Source organism: Pituophis catenifer, unplaced genomic scaffold (assembly GCF_029215685.1).
Source record: "Pituophis catenifer annectens isolate HBS135680 unplaced genomic scaffold, rPitCat1.0.hap2 SCAF_2, whole genome shotgun sequence".
Lineage (NCBI taxonomy): Eukaryota > Metazoa > Chordata > Lepidosauria > Squamata > Colubridae > Pituophis > Pituophis catenifer.
Genome location: NW_027256882.1, coordinates 84,084,304 through 84,105,894, shown reverse-complemented (window position 1 = coordinate 84,105,894; position 21,591 = coordinate 84,084,304). Strand labels below are relative to the sequence as shown.

The following is a 21,591-nucleotide window of genomic DNA, read 5'->3' as shown; positions in this document are numbered from 1 at the left end:
GCTCAGCTGCCTCGCTTCATCTCACGGTTCCCATCGCCTCAGGCAGAGGCCGTCGATGCTCTCCGCTCCCCGTGGCCACCCGGGCTTCTATATGCCTTCCCTCCGGTTTCCCTAATTGCCCGGGTGATTCGCAAGTTGTTGATGGAGCAGGCGGAGATCATTCTTGTCGCCCCGCACTGGCCTCGCAGACCCTGGTTTGCGGACCTAGTATCCTTGTCGATATCCCAACCTTGGCAGTTACCTCAGCCACAGGACGCACTAACCCAAGGATCCTTGATACATCCAGACTTACAGTGGCTCCGTCTGACCGCTTGGCGTTTGAGCGGTTTACGCTTGGGGAGGCCAGCATCCCTGCCGATGTAATTACCGTGATTCAAGCGTCCAGAAGGCCATCTACAGAACGGATTTATTCGGCCACTTGGAGGTCCTTTTGTGCCTGGTGCGACGAGAAGGGGATCTCCCCTCTTCGGGCCTCGATTGTTGATATTTTAGTCTTCTTACGGGAAGGCCTTCGCAAAGGATTGTCTCCCAACACATTGAGAAGACAGGTGGCGGCGATTTCATCGGTCCTCGCCTTTGGCTCATTATCTTCCTTGTCGCAGCACCCGTTGATCCGCCGATTCCTGCGTGGGGCTACAAACCTCTGTCCCCCTGTATTGCACCGGTACCCAACTTGGGACCTCTCCGTTGTTCTTAATTCCCTTACATCTGCCCCATACGAGCCTTTGCGTACAACTAGTCTTCGCCTTTTGACATGTAAGGTTTCATTTTTGGTTGCAATCACCTCGGCCCGACGCATTTCCGAACTGGCTGCTCTTTCAATCCGGGAGGACCTCTGTGTGTTCCATGCCGATCGTGTGGTTCTCCGTTTGGATCCCACCTTTGTACCTAAAGTTAATACCACCTTTCATCGCATGCAGGAACTTGTCCTGCCCAACTTTTGCCCTCGTCCGACTCACAGACTTGAACGGCGGTGGCACTCTTTGGATGTTCGGCGGGCCTTGCGGATCTACATTAAGCGGACAGCGGTTTTCCGTAAGTCAGAATCCCTCTTTGTCTCTTTCCTTCCGGTATCCTTGGGAGGCAAGGTCTCTTCGCCGACTATTGGGCGTTGGATTCGTCAGACGATAGCCAAGGCATACGAATTGCGCTCTCTTCCAAGACCTCCTCGACTGACGGCGCATTCTACCCGAAGCGCTGCGACTTCGGCAGCATGGGCAACTCAGGCTTCATTACTTGAGATATGTAGAGCGGCTACGTGGACTTCGCCTTCTCCGTTCATTCTACACTACAAACTGGACAAATTTGCCTCGGCAGATGCCGCTTTTGGTCGTAGAGTGTTACAGAGAGTGGTTGCTGGGGAGGGTACTTCGGACCAGACTGGTCCCTCCCGATCATAGGGACGTGAATCTTTGGTATGTCCCATCCTGGCTGCTGTCTCCACCCACAATGGAGAAGGGGCGTTGGTCCTACCTGAGACGCACCTTCTCGTTGGGTGGAGACAGCAGCCAGACCCTCCCTCTCTATTACCAGTCTGGCCCTGTTACTTCTGTTCTATTTCTATTCTCTGCTCTGTTATTGGTGTCCCACACGCCGAGCCTGTCTTCTTGCCCTCGCCAAAAGCTGGGTTTGCCCGGTAACAAGGGCGGGACTTAGCAAATTTGATGGGCTCAGTCTATCGGCCTAACAGATGACCACACCCATCCTGGCTGCTGTCTCCACCCAACGAGAAGGTGCGTCTCAGGTAGGACCAACGCCCCTTTTAATTAATAATATTTATTAAAATATTTTTTCCTTCCTTCTTTCCTTCCTTTACAGGATATGTCTTAAATTTGTGGTTGTCTGCCTGTAAATTTGGTATGAATACATAGGACAATAATTGCACCTATCTTCTTTTAGATATATGTCATATTCTGTTCTTCATTTAAAAAAAGTTTTACGTAGATATATTTGCCACTTTTGTAATCGCAATTTGGGGGAATTTAGAGCATCTTGACATTCACATATCTGACTGAAAATTATATCATTTTTGTTAGCTACTGGTCCCCTGGAATGATTATCCTTAGGTTTGTGCTTATAGATACAGTGAGAATTCTGAGTGTAAGAATCGTGAATTCATAGGAAGTGATCCCAGAAATGTTTTTATTTTATATAAGAATTAAATAAATAAAACGATGGGACAAGGTTTGAGGTTTTCCTACTTATATTAATTTTATAAATATGAGCCTCGGTGGCACAGTGGTTAGAGTGCAGTACTGCAGGCTACTTCTGCTGACTGCCGGTTGCCTGCAATTGGGCAGTTCAGATCTCACCAGGCTCAAGGTTGACTCAGCCTTCCATTCTTCCGAGGTGGGTAAAATGTGGACCCAGTTTGTTGGGGGCAATACACTGACTCTGTAAACCGCTTAGAGAAGGCTGTAAAGCACTGTGAAGCGGTATATAAATCCTATAGCTATTATATTACTAATAGCTATTGCTATTATTTAGTATATTAAATCTCTCACCGAGGCAACTCTGGGCATCTTACAGTCATACAATTAAAATACCATATGAAACAATAAATAAAAACAATAAATAAGAACCGTACATTTAAAATTCAGTTAATCAAGAGCGAAAGGAAGGGAGCAAAGTGCACATGGGGAGGAGGTGGGCTCTGACTAACCCATTAACCACCACCAAGGTGCCACTCTCCTATTGAGGCTGCAGGGCAGTTGGCAGAGAGAGGTCTTCAGGCCCTTTTGTAAGGCCAGAAGGGAGGGTATGGAACTCACGTCGGGGGGCAGGGGGAGGACATTCCAGAGGGCAGGCACCATGGCAAAAAAGACTCTTCTCTCCATTTCAGAAGGTAATCTAGGTGAGATGTGTGGCAGACAAGTCAAATAAATAAAGAACCATAGGACATGGCTGGAATTCCTTAAATGACAGGTCCGCAGCACGCCTCTTCTGCCAGCATGGGTGGGGCAGGCTCATCCGATTGGAATAAGCTGGTTCCTTAGATAACCTGGACCCATGCCCTGGGTGGCTTTATAGCTGACAACCAATACGTTGAATTGGACACAGAAGCAACGTTCTTATAGTGGAGACTGAAGACACATTAGAGACCTTTTAGTGTAATGGATTACTACTGTTGTTATTTATTTTTTATTTTTTATTTTATTTTCAATTTATATACCGCCCTTCTCCCTGAGGACTCAGGGCGGTGCACAGCCAGAATTAAAAACATGAAATACAAATATTAAAAACAATTAAAATCTATATAAATTTGGCCCAAAATTTAAAAAAACCACAAACCAATTAAACATTTAAAAATTTAAAAAATTTCTTCCTAAGCCAGCCCGGCTTGCTGAAAAAAGTGGGTTTTAAGGGCACGGCGGAAGGCACCGAGGTCTTTTAATCTTAATGATTGGAGAATTTAAACAACCTTCAGAGAAATGCAAGGGTGAATGTTTGCTATAGACACTGAATGATGATTTATTTATTGTTTCCGTTTGGTATTAACTTTCTCTTTTAATTTCAAATAAAGGTATGGACACCATGAGTGAGACAAGTTCTGTCAGCCTCGAAGCCACAACTGACATCAGTGAGACTTCAGTGGCTACCTCCATCTTATCTCCTTTTGCATCTGGCCACAGTCGAGATGAGGCAGATAATCGGAGTGAGCATAGCTACAGTGAATCGGGGGGCAGTGGCTCCTCCTTTGAAGAATTGGACATGGAAGGCAATGGTGATGGAATGGCAGGTCTGTCATGTGACCTTGGTTCTGCAGAAGACCGAGACACCGCCCAAGTCAAGTGGACCAAGGAGCCTATCGCCCCAGAAGAAAAAAGGGGTGAAGAATAAAGTTATCTGTTTACTTACGTTTTAGGGACTGAAAAGAGAAACTGATAATAGTTCTTGATTCTTTTCCGTCCAGCCAAAAAAAATTGGTTACTGATCCATGTTGAGAGCTTGCTACATTTTGTCTGCAAACAAATATTTGGAGAGTAATATAAAGGAGAGGAAATTATATTCAGTAGAACAATGAATATAATCACATTTTATAGCCAGATTTAAGGAGGTGTGCTGCAATAGGAAATTGAAAGTGAGATGGGATGCAGTGGTGGTGGTGAGTTTTGTTTGAACCAGCAAATACAAGATTTTACATAGACTACCCTTGGTTTTAGCATCTTTTAAATTCTTCCTGCATCCTACCTTGTTTGACCTCCGATTGGCTGCTTTTCTATAACATGCACACTCGATTTGGTGCTACATCTATTAAGACCAAAGAACTGTAGCACTTATTATTGAAAGAGAATAGTGCAGACTTTCTTACGTGTTTTTATCATGCAGCATAAGAATTCTTATTATAATACAGTAGTGCCCTTGGAAAGGTAATGGGTTATGTGCAGGTTAGTGTAATCCCAATTAGTCTCATGTTTTTGCTCCATTTCCCTCTGTTATTGGTGCCATTTCTCTCTCTTTTTGGTTTCCATGATATAAATAAACCAAGTTCTTGATAGTTACATTTAATATCTTTGGGAACCAAATTCCTTCTCTAGTTTCTTATGTGAAATTGTCTATCAGAAAGAAAAATCCATCACTATTAGTATTACTGAAGCCCTTTTTCTGCAGTCTCAGGAAGCAGGCTGTTGAGAATGAGGAATTGCAAAGTAAGCCAATGACCAGTAGATGACCCAGCTGCCTGTGCCACTACTATTCCTTCACTACTGTGAGGCGGTAGTAACTGAATGTAGGAAAAGATCAATTTGTTCAGTGCTGTTCAAAAGACTCAGGTACTATAGTAACCATAGAGAAGTTGAGCCAGTGTGTGAACCACAGCTGAAAGTTATTATATATTATGACTTGGTGAAGTTGAGTTCTTCCAACGTGATTCCAAAGCACCTCTTACATTAGGATGAAATTACAGTGTTTATCATTTTGCACTGGCAATAGTTTTGAATGCTTGGTCAGAACAAAGAGGTCTCCATAAAGTTGGTATTCTGAAGTATTGAACCAAATTTGTCACTCCTAAATCTCTAGTAAAGCTCTTCTACTGAGGAATCAATAGCTAAGAAATGTGGCAATAGTTGGAATCCTCACAGTTTCATTATTGTAGCTTGAGAAAGCATTGAGACAGCAGGTTGAAGAAAATATTAATATCTGTGTATTCGGGATAAAGTATTGAAATAATTTGCTCCTCTTCAACACTTCTTGGTTCTCTTGCATGCACCCTCTTACTAGAGATTGATGGCCCGCTCTCTTTCTTAATGGGTTTGTGTCCACACAGTAGGTTAGAGGAGTTCAAAATTTAGCCACCTTCAGACCTGCCTTGTTCTGAGCATTGACTTAGCCTGGGCAGGTAATTAATGGAATGCAGTGTTAGAATGGTCTTTTAGTTCTTTCTCCCCAAGCAATCACAATTGATTCCTTCCTTTGTGCTCTGTTGTTGCCTCTAAAGTCTCAATTCCCAGTTTAGCTTTTTATTTCCTGATGCTTAAATCTATATTCATATGCTCCAAATTCTGATCTAATGTAACAAACCAAATCAGTACTGTGCATCAGAAGCTTGGAATGTAACATGGAATTATTTGAATGAAAATCTTCCAACTGTCTTATTTTAGTTTCATTTGTGCAGGTCTCCTATGCATTCCCATTTCCTCAGACATGCTTGGATGTCTAGTACGTATATGCCTGTTCATATCTGTAGCTCTAGGTAGACTTTTGTGCTCCTGATTAAGGCTAAATTGGACATTAGACGCCACCATTTATGCCATTGCTGTGTTTTTCCTGCGTATCCTATAAACACTATCAAACAACAGGGATACAGTGAAATGAGGAGGCGGCATATAGTTATTAGTGTGCTATGTCTATCCCCAGAGTTTATTTGACATGATAATCTTCCTTCCTTCCTTCCTTCCTTCCTTCCTTCCTTCCTTCCTTCCTTCCATCCATCCATCCATCCATCCATATATCAGTATCAAAGTATTTTTACTGGATGTTTTATTTAGGTTTGTGCAAACATTGTTTCCAACATCTTCTTTTACTCCTCTGGACCATGCCAATCTGGACATTCTAGAGTTGGTTCAGCAACTTTATGGTTGTAAATCTTCAGGGCATGCTCAAACTACTTCTTATCCTAGAAAATTTACTTCCAGAAAGACCACTTCCTACTTCTGGGAGTTTTCCTACTTCCAGGAAAACTGCTAGACCACTCTTGAAGCTGCCAAATCTGTGTGGTTTGGAGAAAGGATAGGACCATTCCTCCAGCATCCTGTCTTTGGAACAATTTGCACATTCCTAGTTTTGTTGTGAAGTGTATGTGTTTATCTTGCATATTTGTGGATAAACAGTACATATCCTTATCTGTGTTTCCATGTATGAATATGAATACTCATACATGTTTATAATCTGCAAGTGTGAGGAGCGTGTGTGCATGTGTTTACAGAAATGCCATATAAATTCACCATTCTGCACGTGCCAATACACATACCTTCTTTTCTTTGAGCACACATTAATGTGCTGTTTATTTGTTAACAATGTTTTATAGATATAGACAAGATGTTCAAGGAAGATACAGTAATTAAGCCTTGTTTCTGATTGTAGAGGCTGTTTTGCACACGTGGAAGCTAGCCTGTTGGAAAGAAAAACCACTAGTTATCTGGACAACTTCCATAGCAGGGGAATTTCTAAATTAGGAAACTGTTTCTCTGATTTTCCAGTTTTTCCCCAACAGGAAATACAGTGAGGCTGATCAAAAATAGAATAAAAATCTTCAAACAGCAAATCCCTCATGTACCTTCTAAAATCCCCTGTGTTAATGAATCAAAATGTTTTTTTTGCTAACCTGAATCATTTAGAGGCTCAGGTGCAAATGTTTCATGGGACAGTTTTCTTTAGGTCAAAAGAAAACATATATATTTTTAATGGTAGCACAGATAAATGATTTTTTTCCCCTCCCATTCTTCTTTTCTCTAATGCTAAGCTTTGGAAACAGTTTTGTCTTGCCCTGGAAGTTTACAAGCAATATGAAGTCATTTGGACTCTTTGAAGACATTGTGAAACATGAGGGAAAGGTAGAAAGTTACTGGCCATGCCATATAATGGAATGAGGAACTGGGGATGAATTACTGTGAGAAATGAGCCTCATTCTGAGGATGGCAGAGTGGAAGCAGTTTCCCCATTCATTCAGTATTGGTTGAATCTTCTGATTTAACAAGACAGACAGCACAAGATTCTGGTTGCTTTAATACTGTCAGAGAATAACAACACCTTAATCAATCAGATGGATAAATTTGGCACATTGTTTGCTTGCGGTGACTCGGACCAAGAGCAGGGAAAACTGGCCAGTTACTGCTTCTAGTCATAATCAACTTTATTTGGAGTTGGCCCTCGAAGTTTTGCTTTCTATAAAGACTTACTCTGGTTTCTTGAGGTAGATACTGAACCTAACATTTTTCTGGGTTTCTCTCAGCACTCCTTGTTTTGGCCCAGGGGAGGGAGGGCGAGGCTGCTAAAGTAATGCTGCATGGCAGTGACTGGGTTTTGGTTAGTAATCATTACTGAATGACTAGCCTTCTATAGAATTTCAGGCGTGAGAGTAGAATTATTAAAAATCTTGGTTACCATCTCTTGGGCCAAACTACAGTGATTATTCTAGCGTTCAAGAAGCAAGATCTATCTGGTAACATATTCCAGACTGCTTCGGGAATTATGTCATATTTCCCAGGCTTGCTTGGGGCATTACTGGAGTTAGTTTGTTTTAGGCACTTGTCTGGCAGACAGCTTGAAGATGTTCTTCTTATTCTGTGCTACATTTCTCTTTCTCTGTTTAACACTTGCTGTACTTGTGGAGGTACTGTGATAGTGAGTAATACATCCAAGCATCTCAAAAACAAGTAATGTTTCATTTCTTGGTCTAAGCACAACTGGCTCTTATGGCAGAAAAAAAGACTCTGTAATCTACAACTGATACAAAATGCAGGACTTCAAAATGAACATATTTGAAGAAAATGGTGCTGATAGATAAAGAAGTCCTGCTATTATTCTAATTTTATTGTTGCCTGTTGAGATATTTCAGAGGTGAAGACATGCAGCTTTTCTGACATCTTCCTTTTTTTAGCCCAAATATCATCTATGGTGAGCATCTCATTTTCATTATCATCTCTGTGTTCTGAAAGATCAGTAGCACCTGATTAAAAGCCTGGTGATACTTATAGAAGTCTCTCATTAATAAGGTTGAGGTTATGATGATGAGTAAGAATAATCTGGGCATCTAGAAAACTAAACATGAATGAGTGTGGAACAAGATTTTAGATAATACAGAATGCAGCACATTCTTCCTATGGCTTAGCTAGTATCCATGTACTCAAAATTATTAGGAGTATTGAAACCTTTGATTCAAATTAACCGCCTTAAAGTTTTGGGGTTTCTTCTATTTTCTGCTGTGCTTTACTTTTTTAAAATTCCATTTTTTTCCTCTACTTCTGTATCCCAACATGTTTTTGGACCTAAATGTCTAGATAAAACTGTCTTATTCAACAGAAAAATGCAGAGTACTCCCTGCATATCTCTGCTGTTCTCACATAGGACTAATTCATGTACATCTAGATAGGGTACAGTAACTACAGTTCCATGACAACATATCTCTTAAACCAACTGTTGGCAGGAAGAATGGATTGTTAAATTGTTATTTCTCATCCATATATGTTCTTCGCTGAAGCATTATTTCATAGGCACACCAGCATTATGCCATATAGCTGTCCAGGGTTCTGAATCCATCCATTAAAACATATAAAGTACCTATTACTAAGGGAGGTAATGCATTTCATGGGGCTGTAGAACTTCCATGTAAACAGGTAAACTGGAAGAGGTATTACATCTGGATCTTAACCCTGCAGATTATCCTTCAGCCAGCAGTTTGCACTGTAAAGCGATAAGGAATGGCAGCTTAGAGCTTGTTAATTATTAAAATACAAGCTGAGCTGTGAGAGAGGTTTGCTTATTAGTTTGGTCCTGAAGTGAAAATTTTTGTTCTGTTATATATTTAATCACTATTTTGGTATAATGTACAAGGCTTAAAATGATCTATGTGCCAGACTGATTAAAACCTAGGTGTTGGGAAAGCAGGGCTGTGTGGGGGTGGAGGGTAAATCCTTGTTAAAATTAAAAGTGGCTCATAAAAAACAAGCCATTGTCCTCCGTATTTTGTGCATTCTCCATACCAGCAAAACAGTGACAGCCTCATGGGATGAGTGAAGTGGAACCTGCCTCACAGTTTGTAAATCCTGAAGCATAAATGATTCTTACAACTAAAATACACACCCAACCAAGATAGTCAGAGTGGGGAGTTGTAGGTTTCTCGTATTTCAAGATTAACATAGAATGGTTGTATTCTGTTAATATCAAAAAGCCTTTGGGAAGCACATTGTCTGGTGGGTGCAGCAGTATCTTGTTCACTTGCAACTGATATACTATCATCATGATGACTAGCAGTCATCTAGAGCTGTGTTTCTGCAACTTTGAGATATGTGGGGCCCAAAAATTCCCCTCCCCCCACACACACGCCCAGACAGGCAACATCTTAAAAGTTTCCAAGGTTGAAAAACACCAATCTAGAGTAATGGGCGGGAGCTAGATTTGAGATTTTTGGAGAGAGAAAGAGACTGAGGGCCTCAGTTTGGGAACAATTATATAAATGGGTGTGTCTGCCTTACATAGATCCCTAGGACCGCTGCTTTCTGTTTTTCTGCAATGGTGAGGTTGACGGGGAGGGGAGGTGTCGGAGGAGCGTAGTGGAGGTTTGGGTTTAAATTTCATTAAACATTTTATTTATCCGTCCTATGGCTTCCACTGCCACATATGCTGAAACTGAAGGGAAACTGGCAGTAGTTTTCAATAAATAAAATTAAAAAGAGCTGTCAAAATGAGGTTTGGGGACTAATACTGGTTGCTATTCCCCAACATATGCTGTAACCATCCATTTACCTGCCTTAAACTTTTGAATGAGACTATTGATCTAGGACGCCTAGTGTCGCCTACTTTGGTAGCAACTCATTTGCCAATGCCTTAACTTATTGTGTAAGTTAAGGCATGTAATTGGAAAAACCAAATGGGACAATTTTGTGGCATTCCTTCATGAGGGAAATCTGACAGCATTTAGACTGAATGAATGCCTTGCTCCACCTAATTAATTATTGTTGTTATTGACAATTACATGTCCATGAGAAGCATTGAAATTATAGTCTTAGGCACATTTATTTGGAAGTAAATTTCACTAACCATAGTAAATTATAAGTAGTTTGGGATGCCAAAGAGATTTAAAAAGATTAAATTTTATGTTCTATTTTGTAAGATTTTGGTTTTCATAATTGCGAAGTACTGTCTGTAGGGATCAAAGAATTATGGCTCTAAGACTGTGATCCTAGCAAAATGGTGTCGTGCTGCAACAGTCCACAACAGTGCTCTCTACCATTTAATTTTCCTCTTAATTCTCCGGCACAATGTTTTTTTCCAGGCAATACATCAATTTTTCTAAGGGTTGGTCAATGCAAGAAATTTATGAGCCTGTAGTGGTTAAGGTGTAGGGTTGATTCTAAAAAGGCCTAAATTCAGCTCCATCTTCATGCAGGAAACCTTGCTGAGTAAATTCAGCCCAGCTTGCCTCCCATGTTGTGGCAAAAAATGGGCGGGAAGGGATATTTGAATTCCTGAGGGAAAATCAAGATAAACATCTATTTACTTACTTATTTATTTGTTTATTGTACATAGATACCCAGGTATGCTGCTGGATGGCATATATCAATAAGGAAAAACATTTTTTAAAGGGAAAAAAATGCCAACAGCTACAATGATTAGGAATCTTTCATTCACATACCTCACCAAGGAGATTCTCTTATCATCCTTGCCCAATGCCAAAGGGAAGAGCCACATTTTTAATACCTTTCTAAAAGCCAACGGGATCAGGGCCAACCAAATGCCCTGCAATAGAAGAGGAATGCCTTCAGGTGACATTACTTGAAGGAAGAGATTTGAAGCATGTCTCTACTATCTTTAGAGCAGAGGTCTTCAAACTTGGCAGCTTTAAGACTTGTGGACTTCAACTCCCAGAATTCTCCAGCCAGCTTAGCTTAGCTGGCTGGAGAATTCTGGGAGTTGAAGTCCACAAGTCTTAAAGCTGCCAAGTTTGAAGACCTCTGCTTTAGAGCATGTGGGATTTGCAGAAACTATGGGAGAAAGGCAGAAAACCTAGTCCTGCCCCAGGTACGGCTTTATAAGTGGTAATCAGTATGTCAAATTGCTCCTCAAAACTAATTGGGAGCCAGTGCAACTCACCATGTAGCAATGTTACATATTTGCACCACTGCATTCTGCATCAATTGCCACTTTCAGGTGGACTTCAAGCATTGTCTGACATGACTGGATGGCAATTACCTCTGGATGTTGGCTCCTGAAGTTGGATCAAAAAGGAGGTGATTTTGAGGAAACAACGTGGCTGAATTAGAGAAGGATGGTGGCTTCTTGCAGTTTTGATACAAGAATGTCCAAGAGTCTCTTCCAAAGAGAAGGGGAAAAAAGCAACAAAGGAAACCCCTTGCCAAAATATTTTCGAAACTCAATTGAAAGGAACATTGTATTATTCTTATGCACATAAATGTATGTTCTTTGGGGAATTGATAAACGTGTACAGTATTATTCCACAGGAGCAATGCAACTCACTCTCCCATTGCCAAGTGTATAATTTGAGATTTACAAGTGAAGGACAATGAATGCTACCATGTGATGATATGGTTAAAACAGCTGCAATACAATTTAATGTGCAGCACTTAACTCCAATATTTCTTTGCAGGTTTATTAATGATTCTCATGTTGATGTATATTCAATGTACTGTCGCCTGTAATTAAATCGGAAAAGTTTGTGTTGCTGGCAGAGGTGTTATACTTTACACAGGAGTATAAGGAGGTTCGCAGCAGCAATGCTTGATTGAGCAGATGGCGAAGCAAGGAATCAATACTTCCTGTAACAGTTTCAGAAGTAGGCTCTAAGCCAGGGGTGTCAAACCCGTGGCCTGTGGGCTGGATGCATCATGTGCTGGCCATGCCCGCCCCATTTTAGCAAAGGGGGAAAAGGCTGCAATACATCAGGTGACGACGGGTCATTGTGAGTTTGACACCCCTGCTCTAGGCTTCATAGTACCAGTAGCATGTGTAACTGGAAGAGTAACTTGTTGCTAACAAGTTTAGAAAGGAAAAGATAAATCAGAGACAGCAGCACGCAATGAGATTGCAACATTCTAATTTTAGCTGAGGGACCATGATATTGTATTTGCCCAAAAGGAAGGCTACCATGAATTTAAAACAACTCTCCCTCAGCACCGAGGAAGAGTGAATAGGCAAAAAATAAAAAGAAAGACAAAAAATTTATGATACGATGTGCCATCTTGTCAAGTTTGGTTTGCCAACTTCAGCTGAAATCAATGCTGGAGATTGCCACCTACTCAATAAAAGGTGTGGATGTGACATATTTGAATATATTTATACATCATATCCCTGCTAAGAAGAAATGAAAAATGGCAAGGCCAGAACACAGACAAAATATACTTATTGATTGAATAGCTCTCAAGTAATACTAGTTGCCCATTAAATAAAGTACATCCAATTTACAAAATTTATCTCCACCTATGAACCTTTCACTTTTGATACATACTTCCATACAAAGAAATACAAATAACACAACCACAGAATCTTGGAATTACAGATCAAGAGTAAGAAGTTACATTGGAGATAGTTTAATCCAACCTCCCTGCCCAATGCAAGAATCCACATCCAGCTTCTTTTTAAATACCTCCAGTGTAGAAGTACCACTTCCTAAGGCAGGCTGTTCCATTGCTTAACCATCAGAAAATTCTTATGTTCAGTGCAAATCTGCTTCCTTGAAATTTTAACCCTTCAGATTCCTAAAGGCAATTAACCACAGCCTTCTCTTAAATCAAGTTCCCCAATGCCTCTAACCATTCCTCATGTCTTTTATTTTCCAAACCTTTTAGTGTCATTTTTTGGGATATGCTCTAGTTTATCCTTCCTAAAATGATATGTCCAGAATTGGACAAAACATTTAAGAATGGCTTACATGGCTCTTCTGATCCTATACTATACTTTGGTTGATGCAATTTAGGGTTGACTGCTTTTATTGCAGCTGCATCAGTGTTGGCTCAAGGTCAGCATGTGACTCCATCAGGACACTGAAAGGTTTTCTTATGAACTGCTGCACTGTATGCCTCCCTCATTATACTTTGGTTTTTCTTACCCAAAGGAAAGAATGGCTGTGTTGCTGTTCCTTTGCAAATTCAGCCAGTCTAAGAGCTTCTTTCTCAGAATGATAAGACATTAGAAGCCATTTCTAAACTAATCAACGGGTGCAGCTTACCCCTCCTTCACAAAAGAGACGTGCCTCATTCCCTTGACATAGAATGTGAGAAACTTGTTTGAAAAAAAGTTTGAAAATTCTTACTTGGCAGAACTGATGTGTTGTTATTTTAACCTTAATAACCATAACAATAATAGCCATAACAACAACAACATAATAATTCTTAATGATCAGAACTCTGGGGCCTTTGTTCTTGGTATTATCCACTTCCAGTCTAGGCTGCTATCATAAGCCCAACTTCCTGAAAGTTTCTATCCATAGTTTCTAAATATCTTCCTAAATCTGATAAAGAGTTTGCTGTCCTTATCTATCTTTGTGTCATCTGCAAATTTGTTAGTCATATTTTCTAACTCCTCATCCAAATTATTTATAATATAAATGAACAGCTCAAGATCAAAACCATACAGTAGTCCATTTGGTAACTCCTTTAGTTTGATGTGAAAACATTGATATACATCACACTCATTTGGCATACTTGTTCAGTTAGTCTGTATAGCACCAGCATTCCAGCCAACATTTTGCAATCAAGCAGCAGTCTCACCTTTTCTTTTTCCTTCCTCTTACCCATGACATGAGTGAAACAATATTAGCGTTGCTTTTCCTTTTCCTTGCAAGCCTAAACTCCTTTTGCACTTTTTTGCTATTTGCTCATTACACCCATCTTCCATTTATATATACTCTCTCTCTCTCTCTCTCTCTCTCACACACACACACACACACACACACACACACACACACACACACACACACAGACTGTACACTTAGTTCCTTTAGTATATATGACTTCTTAGTTCAATCAAAAGTTTATTTCATTTTCTAACCTGTTCTGGATTTGGGTTATTTTTTTTCTCATTGGGATGTAGGTGTTTCCAGTATCTTTTTAAAACATTCCTAAAAACTTGCTTGATTTGTAAACAAGATGGATCAAGAATGTTAGAAATCAGGTAGATTCTCATTTGTTATTTTGTGTTAAGGTCTATATATGTGGATCTATCTATCTATCTATCTATCTATCTATCTATCTATCATCTATCTATCTATCTATCTATCTATCTATCTATCTATCTATCTATCATCCATCTATCTATCTATCTATCTCTATCTATCTATCATCTGTGTCTCTATCTATCTATCTATCTATCTATCTATCTATCTATCTATCTATCTATCATCTATCTATCTATCTTTCTATCTATCTATCTATCTAATAAATCTATCTATCTATCTATCTATCTACCTACCTACCTACCTACCTACCTACCTATCTGTTATCTGTTATCTATTATCTATCACCTATCTATTATAACAAGTTACTTCACTTGACCCTTTTTTGATGACAGCATCTACATTAACAAGTGCATAAAGAGCACTGCAGCAGCTTTTTACCCTCTAACTGTATATATAGGTCTTGATCTTGGAGAAGAGCTAGGGAGCTGAATCTATTGAAAGACAGAAGATGGGAAATGCTGAATACATGGGGAAAGCTTTTTTAAAAAACAGTTTTCTAAATGGAGCTTATTGCCACCTGAGACACAGGCTGTTTCTACATAGAGGGTGCATCATTCCACTAATCTAACTCCTTAGTTAACATATTCCAACTTTCCCTCCTCAAGGAGTGTTCTTTTTCTCTTACAAAAGAAATTTGGGGTGGACATAGAGGGGTATCAAATGTGACATAATCATGCCTGATCCCATCTCATCCCTTCCATTAAATTCCATGAATGATGCAGAGTATTTGCAAAATAAAAGCCTCGTCCACAAGCATCCTTGGTAGGTAGGTAGGGACAGACAGAGACAGACAAACACATACATGAATACTTGGAATGGATTTGGATTGACTATGGCCACCATAGAAAGGAATGATTATAGAGCTGAGGTGGCGCAGTGGTTAGAGTGCAGCACTGCAAGCTACTTCACTGACTGCTAGCTGCAGTTCGGCAGTTCAAATCTTATCTGCTCAAGGTTGACTCAGCCTTCCATCCTTCTGAGGTCAGTAAAATGAGGACCCAGATTGTTGGGGCAATACGCTGACTCTGTTAAACTGCTTAGAGAGGGCTGTAAAAGCACTATGAATATAAGTCTAAGTGCTATTGCTATTGCTATTATTATCAAAGAAAACATGCAGGTCTTTCCCTTATACTGCAGCAAAAGAAAAGTAGGTGGACCAAAAAACTGGTTAAAATAAAACCAAAGAAAATTGGTTTTAAATCAGGGGTGTCAAACTTTATTTCATTGAGAGCCACATCAGGGTTGTTTTTGACCTGGAGTGGGCATGGCCAGGGTGGGCGTGGCCAGCTCGATGTCACTCATATTGGGGGTGCAGTTGGTGGCCCAAGTGCTCTGCCAGCGAAAATGGGCTCCCAAGCTCTGTTTCCAGCTGCAACAGCCTCCTGCAACCCTCTACCAGCGAAAACAGAGCTCGGGAGGGCCACACACACCCCTCCCGAGCTCCGTTTTCACTGGCAAAGGCACTGCAGGCCAGTCCTTCACTGTTTCCAGGGCAGCAAATTCCAGATCTAAGCACCCCTCATGAATCCACCCCCTGGGCCTTGAGTTTGACACCCCTGGTTTAAATGAGAGAATCTGTGATCTATACCGTGGCACAACAGCTGCTTATCAACTAAAATGGTTATCCTGGAATGGATTGGATATTAACACCATTGATCCAACCACCTAAACATTAAAGTAGAACATGGCTATATTTCAACCTTCTGTAGCAAATCCATCTATTTAATAAATGAAAAGAGAGAATGATCAAACCTTTCTAAAGCTGCCCTTTGCTGAATATATCCCTAACTGCCTATCTTTTAACCACCAAGAATTATTTCCGCTAGTTCCTGTCCCCATTAATTCTGCCACCTTTTGTAGTCTTTCTTGTTCTCCCTATACCTTCATGCTTGGCTTCAAATGTCACCCTTTTATGTCACTGCCTCTCTTACTGCTTATGCGGCTAAGATCTTTTACTGGCTTATAAACCTTTGTATAACTTTCCCTCAATGCTTCATTTTGCTCTGTTTAATTCTTCAGAAGGTCCATCATTTTCCCTTCATTTTATAAAGAAAATGGTGAATATTTTCTGAGAATTGAAAATCCAGAGACATCAAGGCCCTTATGATGTAATTCTAGCAAAGCTGGGCGGCATCTGTTTAACTTCAGAGGTGAAACTTTTAGAGGGATAGCAGCAGGAAAAAGGTCCAATCCACATTATCCCTGTGTAAAATCTGCAAAGTTCATTGAGGGACACTACAGTATAGTCAAATATATGGGTGACCTGGGTGTATCAGATCTCATGTAAGACGTATCTTCATTGCCTAGGGTAAGGGTGTCAAACTCATGGCGTCATGGCGCCGTCACGTAACATATCGGGACTTTCCCCCCCTTCACTAAATGGCATGGGCGTGGCCAGCACATGACACATCCGGCCCGTGTTTGACACCCTGGCCTAGGGTAAAATGGCTTATCACTGTGTGTGTTAAATTTAACAGGAAGGAGTCCATTCCAGTCTACTTGAAAATGTGCCTTTGAAGTTCAACACCAGCACCTTAAGCAGGTTATAGTCAATAAAGCAGCCACCAATCAAGGAAATTTGATCCAACTGTTCTAATGAGCTGAATAGTCCACTGGTAATTTAAAGCACCCATTTCAACCTTTACAAGCTCTGAATCTTCCCCAAATTGGATTCTCATCCTTCAGTTTTGGTGTCATGATCCGCATGGCACAGTATGCAAAGCTTAAGATAGTTCTTAAGATGATGGAAGGAACACAGTTCTACTTTAATAGCGACCTACAGAATATCACACAAGCAGTTCTTCCCAATTCTCCATTTTAGCTCCTCCTGTTCCTCTTAGCCATTTTTATAGAAAGGAACAGGCAGGAGCAAAATTGGGAAAAGTCAAGTGCTTTTGATTATGCACTATTTTGACTTCAATTAAATTAAAATTGACTCCAAATTTTGGGCTTAGACAACTTAGAACTACGCCAACTTCAGGCTGACCTAAGCATAGTACATAAAATTATCTGCCACAATGTCCTTCCTGTCAATGACTACTTCAGCTTCAACCACAACAATACACAAGCAAATAATAGATACAAACTCAAGGTAAACCATTCCAAACTCGATTGCAGAAAATATGACTTCAGTAACAGAGTGGTCAATGCCTGGAATGCACTACCTGACTCTGTAGTTTCTTCCCCAAACCCCCAAAACTTTAACCTTAGATTGTCTACTGTTGACCTCACCCTATTCCTAAGAGATCTGTAAGGGGCGTGCGTAAGTGCACCAGCGTGCCTACTGTCCCTGTCCCAATATTCCTTTTTACTTACTCTTTTCAAATTATGTTTCTACTTTTACCTGTTATCTTATATATGCTTGACAAATAAACTTATGATTATGACTTTGACTATTTCCCCCCCTAACTTGAAGACTGGATACCCTTTTGATTCTGCATTTCTTACCGAATTATCAGGGGTGAAATCCAGCAGGTTCTGACAGGTTCTGGAGAACCAGTAGCGGAAATTTTGAGTAGTTCGGAGAACCGGCAAATGCCACCTCTGGCTGGCCCCAGAGTGGCGTGGGAATGCAGATTTTGCAATATCCTTCCCCTGTCACGCCCACCAAGCCACACCACGCCCACCAAGCCATGTCCACAGAACCGGTAGTAAAAAAATTTGGATTTCACCACTGCGAATTATCCATGCATTAGACAAGTCTGGTTGGTTTTTTTGCTTATGTGAGCTGTTCCAAAGAAGATAACGCCAAAAACAAAACAATCCCAAAACACCTGATCCACAGAAAAGTCATATATTAAGCTCATTTGTACAATTACTGAAGTGCTCAAAGTCATCGGCTGTTTCATGATCTGCCAGCCTCTTTGAGACAGGAATTATTCAGGAAAGAAGGGTTAGAATATCACGACAAGGAAAGCAAGCAATATTGCTCCATGGAGCCTCTCTCTGGGTTAGGCATCCTAGGAGAACTGAATCCATGCATCTCAAGGTGACAGACATCTCTGCTTTTGTTTCTCCCCATTAATAAAGTGGTGGTGCCTGTGGGCTTGTGAGAGTGACTCTGCCCCAGGGACTTGCAGACATTCAGTGCACATTTATTTAGGAACGTGATGAGCATCCTGTTTAGAAAAGGTCAGGGTGAATCCTCAAATAGCAACTGACATGTGATAATTCAGAAGTATTTTGTGCTCTGACTGATAAAATATTAAAACCTTCCAGACTGGATAGAAAATATTTCTCTCCCCACGTGTTTATTTGTTCCTTGTTATTACAAAACAGCAATAATAACAACAAGAAGAAGAAGTTTGAAATATTTATGCCAAGCTGATTCTCTGGAGAGAGGGCTTCTACCTGACTGAGATGCCAAAAGGCTGCCTCTCCCTTCACCTTGGCAACTGGCATTCAGCCTTGCAAAATAATGAGAAAAAGGGACAATGACTGAAGCAGAAAGGGTGAGGCTCATTCCATATGCTACTTTCTGCTTGGTGAAAGTCACTCTATGGTATCCTTTTCCTGTTATTTACTTAGGGAACACCTTCCTTTCTGATTTTTCAAGAACTGACAAGGCCAGTGTTTTCCTTTTCAGAGAAACCATCAGTGCCAATCATCAGCAATTAAGTGTACAAACACTAAGCCTGACATATGTAGGACAAGATGATCTGTGCAATGGTGTGTGTACGAGGGCCCCAGAGAGATCATTCCACTCTGAGGCAAAGAGTAACCAAGTGGATGATCTTCTGCAGCATTTATTACTAAACCGAGGCTATACATTAAGCAACTTACTTCATGAAATTAGAACTTAGATGCCTAATAAGCAGAGTACTGGAATGTGCTGGGCTTAGCCATTTATTTATTTCTTATATATTTCTTATATTCTATTTCGCTTTTTCCCACAAGGCTGAGGCTGCAGACACAGTGGGGCTATGCAATGTGTGAGCTTATATTAAAGAAAATGAATATTAATTTTAAAAGTTATTATTAATAATAATAAATTAAATTTATTATAATAATTTTATTGTCATTGTACGTGTATACACAGTATACCTATACAATGAAATTCACTTAACACCCAAAGAACACACATAACAATCCCCAAACACACTCCCACCCACCACAATTCCCCAGCCCTAAACCACCCAAGCATCCACACAACAGTCCAAGTAATACTGTCCAACAGCTCACTGATGGTGGCCCTTTAGTTCATTGTTGAGTGCAATTATAGCTCTGGGATAAAAACTATTCAGAAAATGTATGGTCTGAGTTTTAATTGTTCTATATTCTTCTGCCAGAAGGCAACAGTCCAAAAAGATTGTAAGCAGGATGGGAAGAGTCTCTGAGAATATTATGAAATTTTCTCGAACAGCGAGATTCGAAAATGTCATCCAGGGTTGGTAGCTGGAGTCCAATGATATTCTAGGCAGTTTTAATGATTCTCTGTAGAGCTTTTTTGTCCGCTACAGAGCTGCTCCCATACCATGCAAGAATGCCGTATGTCAGGACACTCTCAATGGTGCTGCGATAGTAGGACAGAAATAGATGCTGAGATAGATTTATCTTCCTGAGCATTCTCAGGAAGTACAGCCTCTTCTGTGCCTTCTTCAGAAGCATGTTAGTATTATGCATTTAAAAGTGCGACACTAGTTGGCAACTCATTAAGCAGCTGCTATGTCTGTGTTCCTGTTCTGAAGTACCTCTTTCTAGATAATATCAAAAACACTGTTTCAATGATAGGATGTAGCGCTTTCCCCTTCCTTTGTTTTCCTGTGGGATAAATCAGGCTGATAGAGTATCCCAAAGTCACGTTCATCTTCCATAGCTGAAGCTGAACTTGAACCTGGGTTCAGATTCTTCAGATTTTGTTCCAACTCTCATAATTTTGCCTTTACATCTCTCATAATTTTTAAAACTACATCAACCAATTTATTTAGCAAAAAAAAAAAAAATGCTCCAAAGCGACATTTGTAAAATAACACAGAACGAATAGATCCAAACGAAATGACCAGAGTTACTTCCAACATGTAACAAAACATAAGCTCCGTGGAGATTTGAAGTAACAACAGAGATAAAAATAGTAGAGTATAGTGGTTCTCAAGTAGCTCCCAACCCTTGGCCTGGTTTTCTCCATGACACAGCAGTCTGAGTGCACCTTGTAGTAACAGAGAAGTTACATGGTGTGATTGGGCATTTAAAAAAAACATTCATTTGTCAGCATTCTCTTTTCTTGGAAAGCAGGCATCTGATGCCTGTAAATACAAAGACTCCCCTAAGACATATCAGGCTACTGCTGATCTGCTGCCTAGGTTTTTAAATCACTGCTCACCTGGTGGCACCCCATGTAAATTTTGGCTACATCCTCCTCACACTTCTTAGGGTGGAAAACCATAGAGGAAGCTTAAACCCAGTAATAGAGCAGTGAAATGCCATCTGTGTGTTGCATTTGGGGAAATCATCAGTCTGATGATTGACAGAATACTCCATGAACTATGGCACATTAGCAGACCAACAGAATTTGTCAAAGAAATTGACCAGAAAGTAGAATATTTTGAAATAGACTTTTTTTTTAAGATACAGAAGATACTTTAAAGGACATTTGTAATCTGTTTTTTAAAATGTATTTATTCCAGACCATTTCCACATTCTCCCTCTGGTCTATGTTGTGGCAGCCTTGAACATAATAATTAATGTAGTGTTGGCTGATGCTGGTTTCAGAGGCAAAGTTAAATAGTCCTCTCTTTACAGACTAAACAGACTGGCTGTTTTTCCTTAGACCTCTGTTAAGGGTCTCAGGAGTTCTGTGCCATTCCTCTTAATGCTACCTCTCCACCCTGTAGTTCTTTAGCCCATTCTGTTTCTCATACCAGCCTCAGGAATAATATGACTAACCTTGTCTAGACTCAGATGTTAAACAGGGTGGGTGTATATTAGATGGGAGGAAATTCTACATCTGTAGGCAAACTGAAAAATACAGACAGAAGATAGTTGTGATTCATATCTACAGTAAATGACTGTCAAGAAAAGGGCATAAATATGGTCAGGAAGTCACCAAGGGTCCAGCTTATCTTGTAGGAGATTTTATATTTTATGTGTCTCTATCTTCTTAGTACTGCTGGAGTACTAAGAAGTACTCGGTTCTCAAATGGTTACCCATGGTGAAAACTTAAGGTGTTGTTTTGTTGTCTAGA

General features: G+C 40.3%; 1 protein-coding gene across 3 annotated transcripts in view; it reads left to right on the top strand.

The window, feature by feature from the left end:
- The window catches only part of TEX264 (testis expressed 264, ER-phagy receptor), a 177,418-nt gene extending 172,992 nt beyond the window's left edge, over nucleotides 1-4,426 (top strand). For all 3 annotated transcript variants that reach the window (XM_070933707.1, XM_070933705.1, XM_070933706.1), the window contains exon 7: nucleotides 3,524-4,426. In XM_070933707.1, the coding sequence (XP_070789808.1) occupies nucleotides 3,524-3,840 (317 nt within the window). In that variant the 3' untranslated portion in view covers nucleotides 3,841-4,426. The remainder of the gene's footprint in view (nucleotides 1-3,523) is intronic.
- The last annotated feature ends 17,165 nt before the right edge of the window (nucleotides 4,427-21,591 follow it).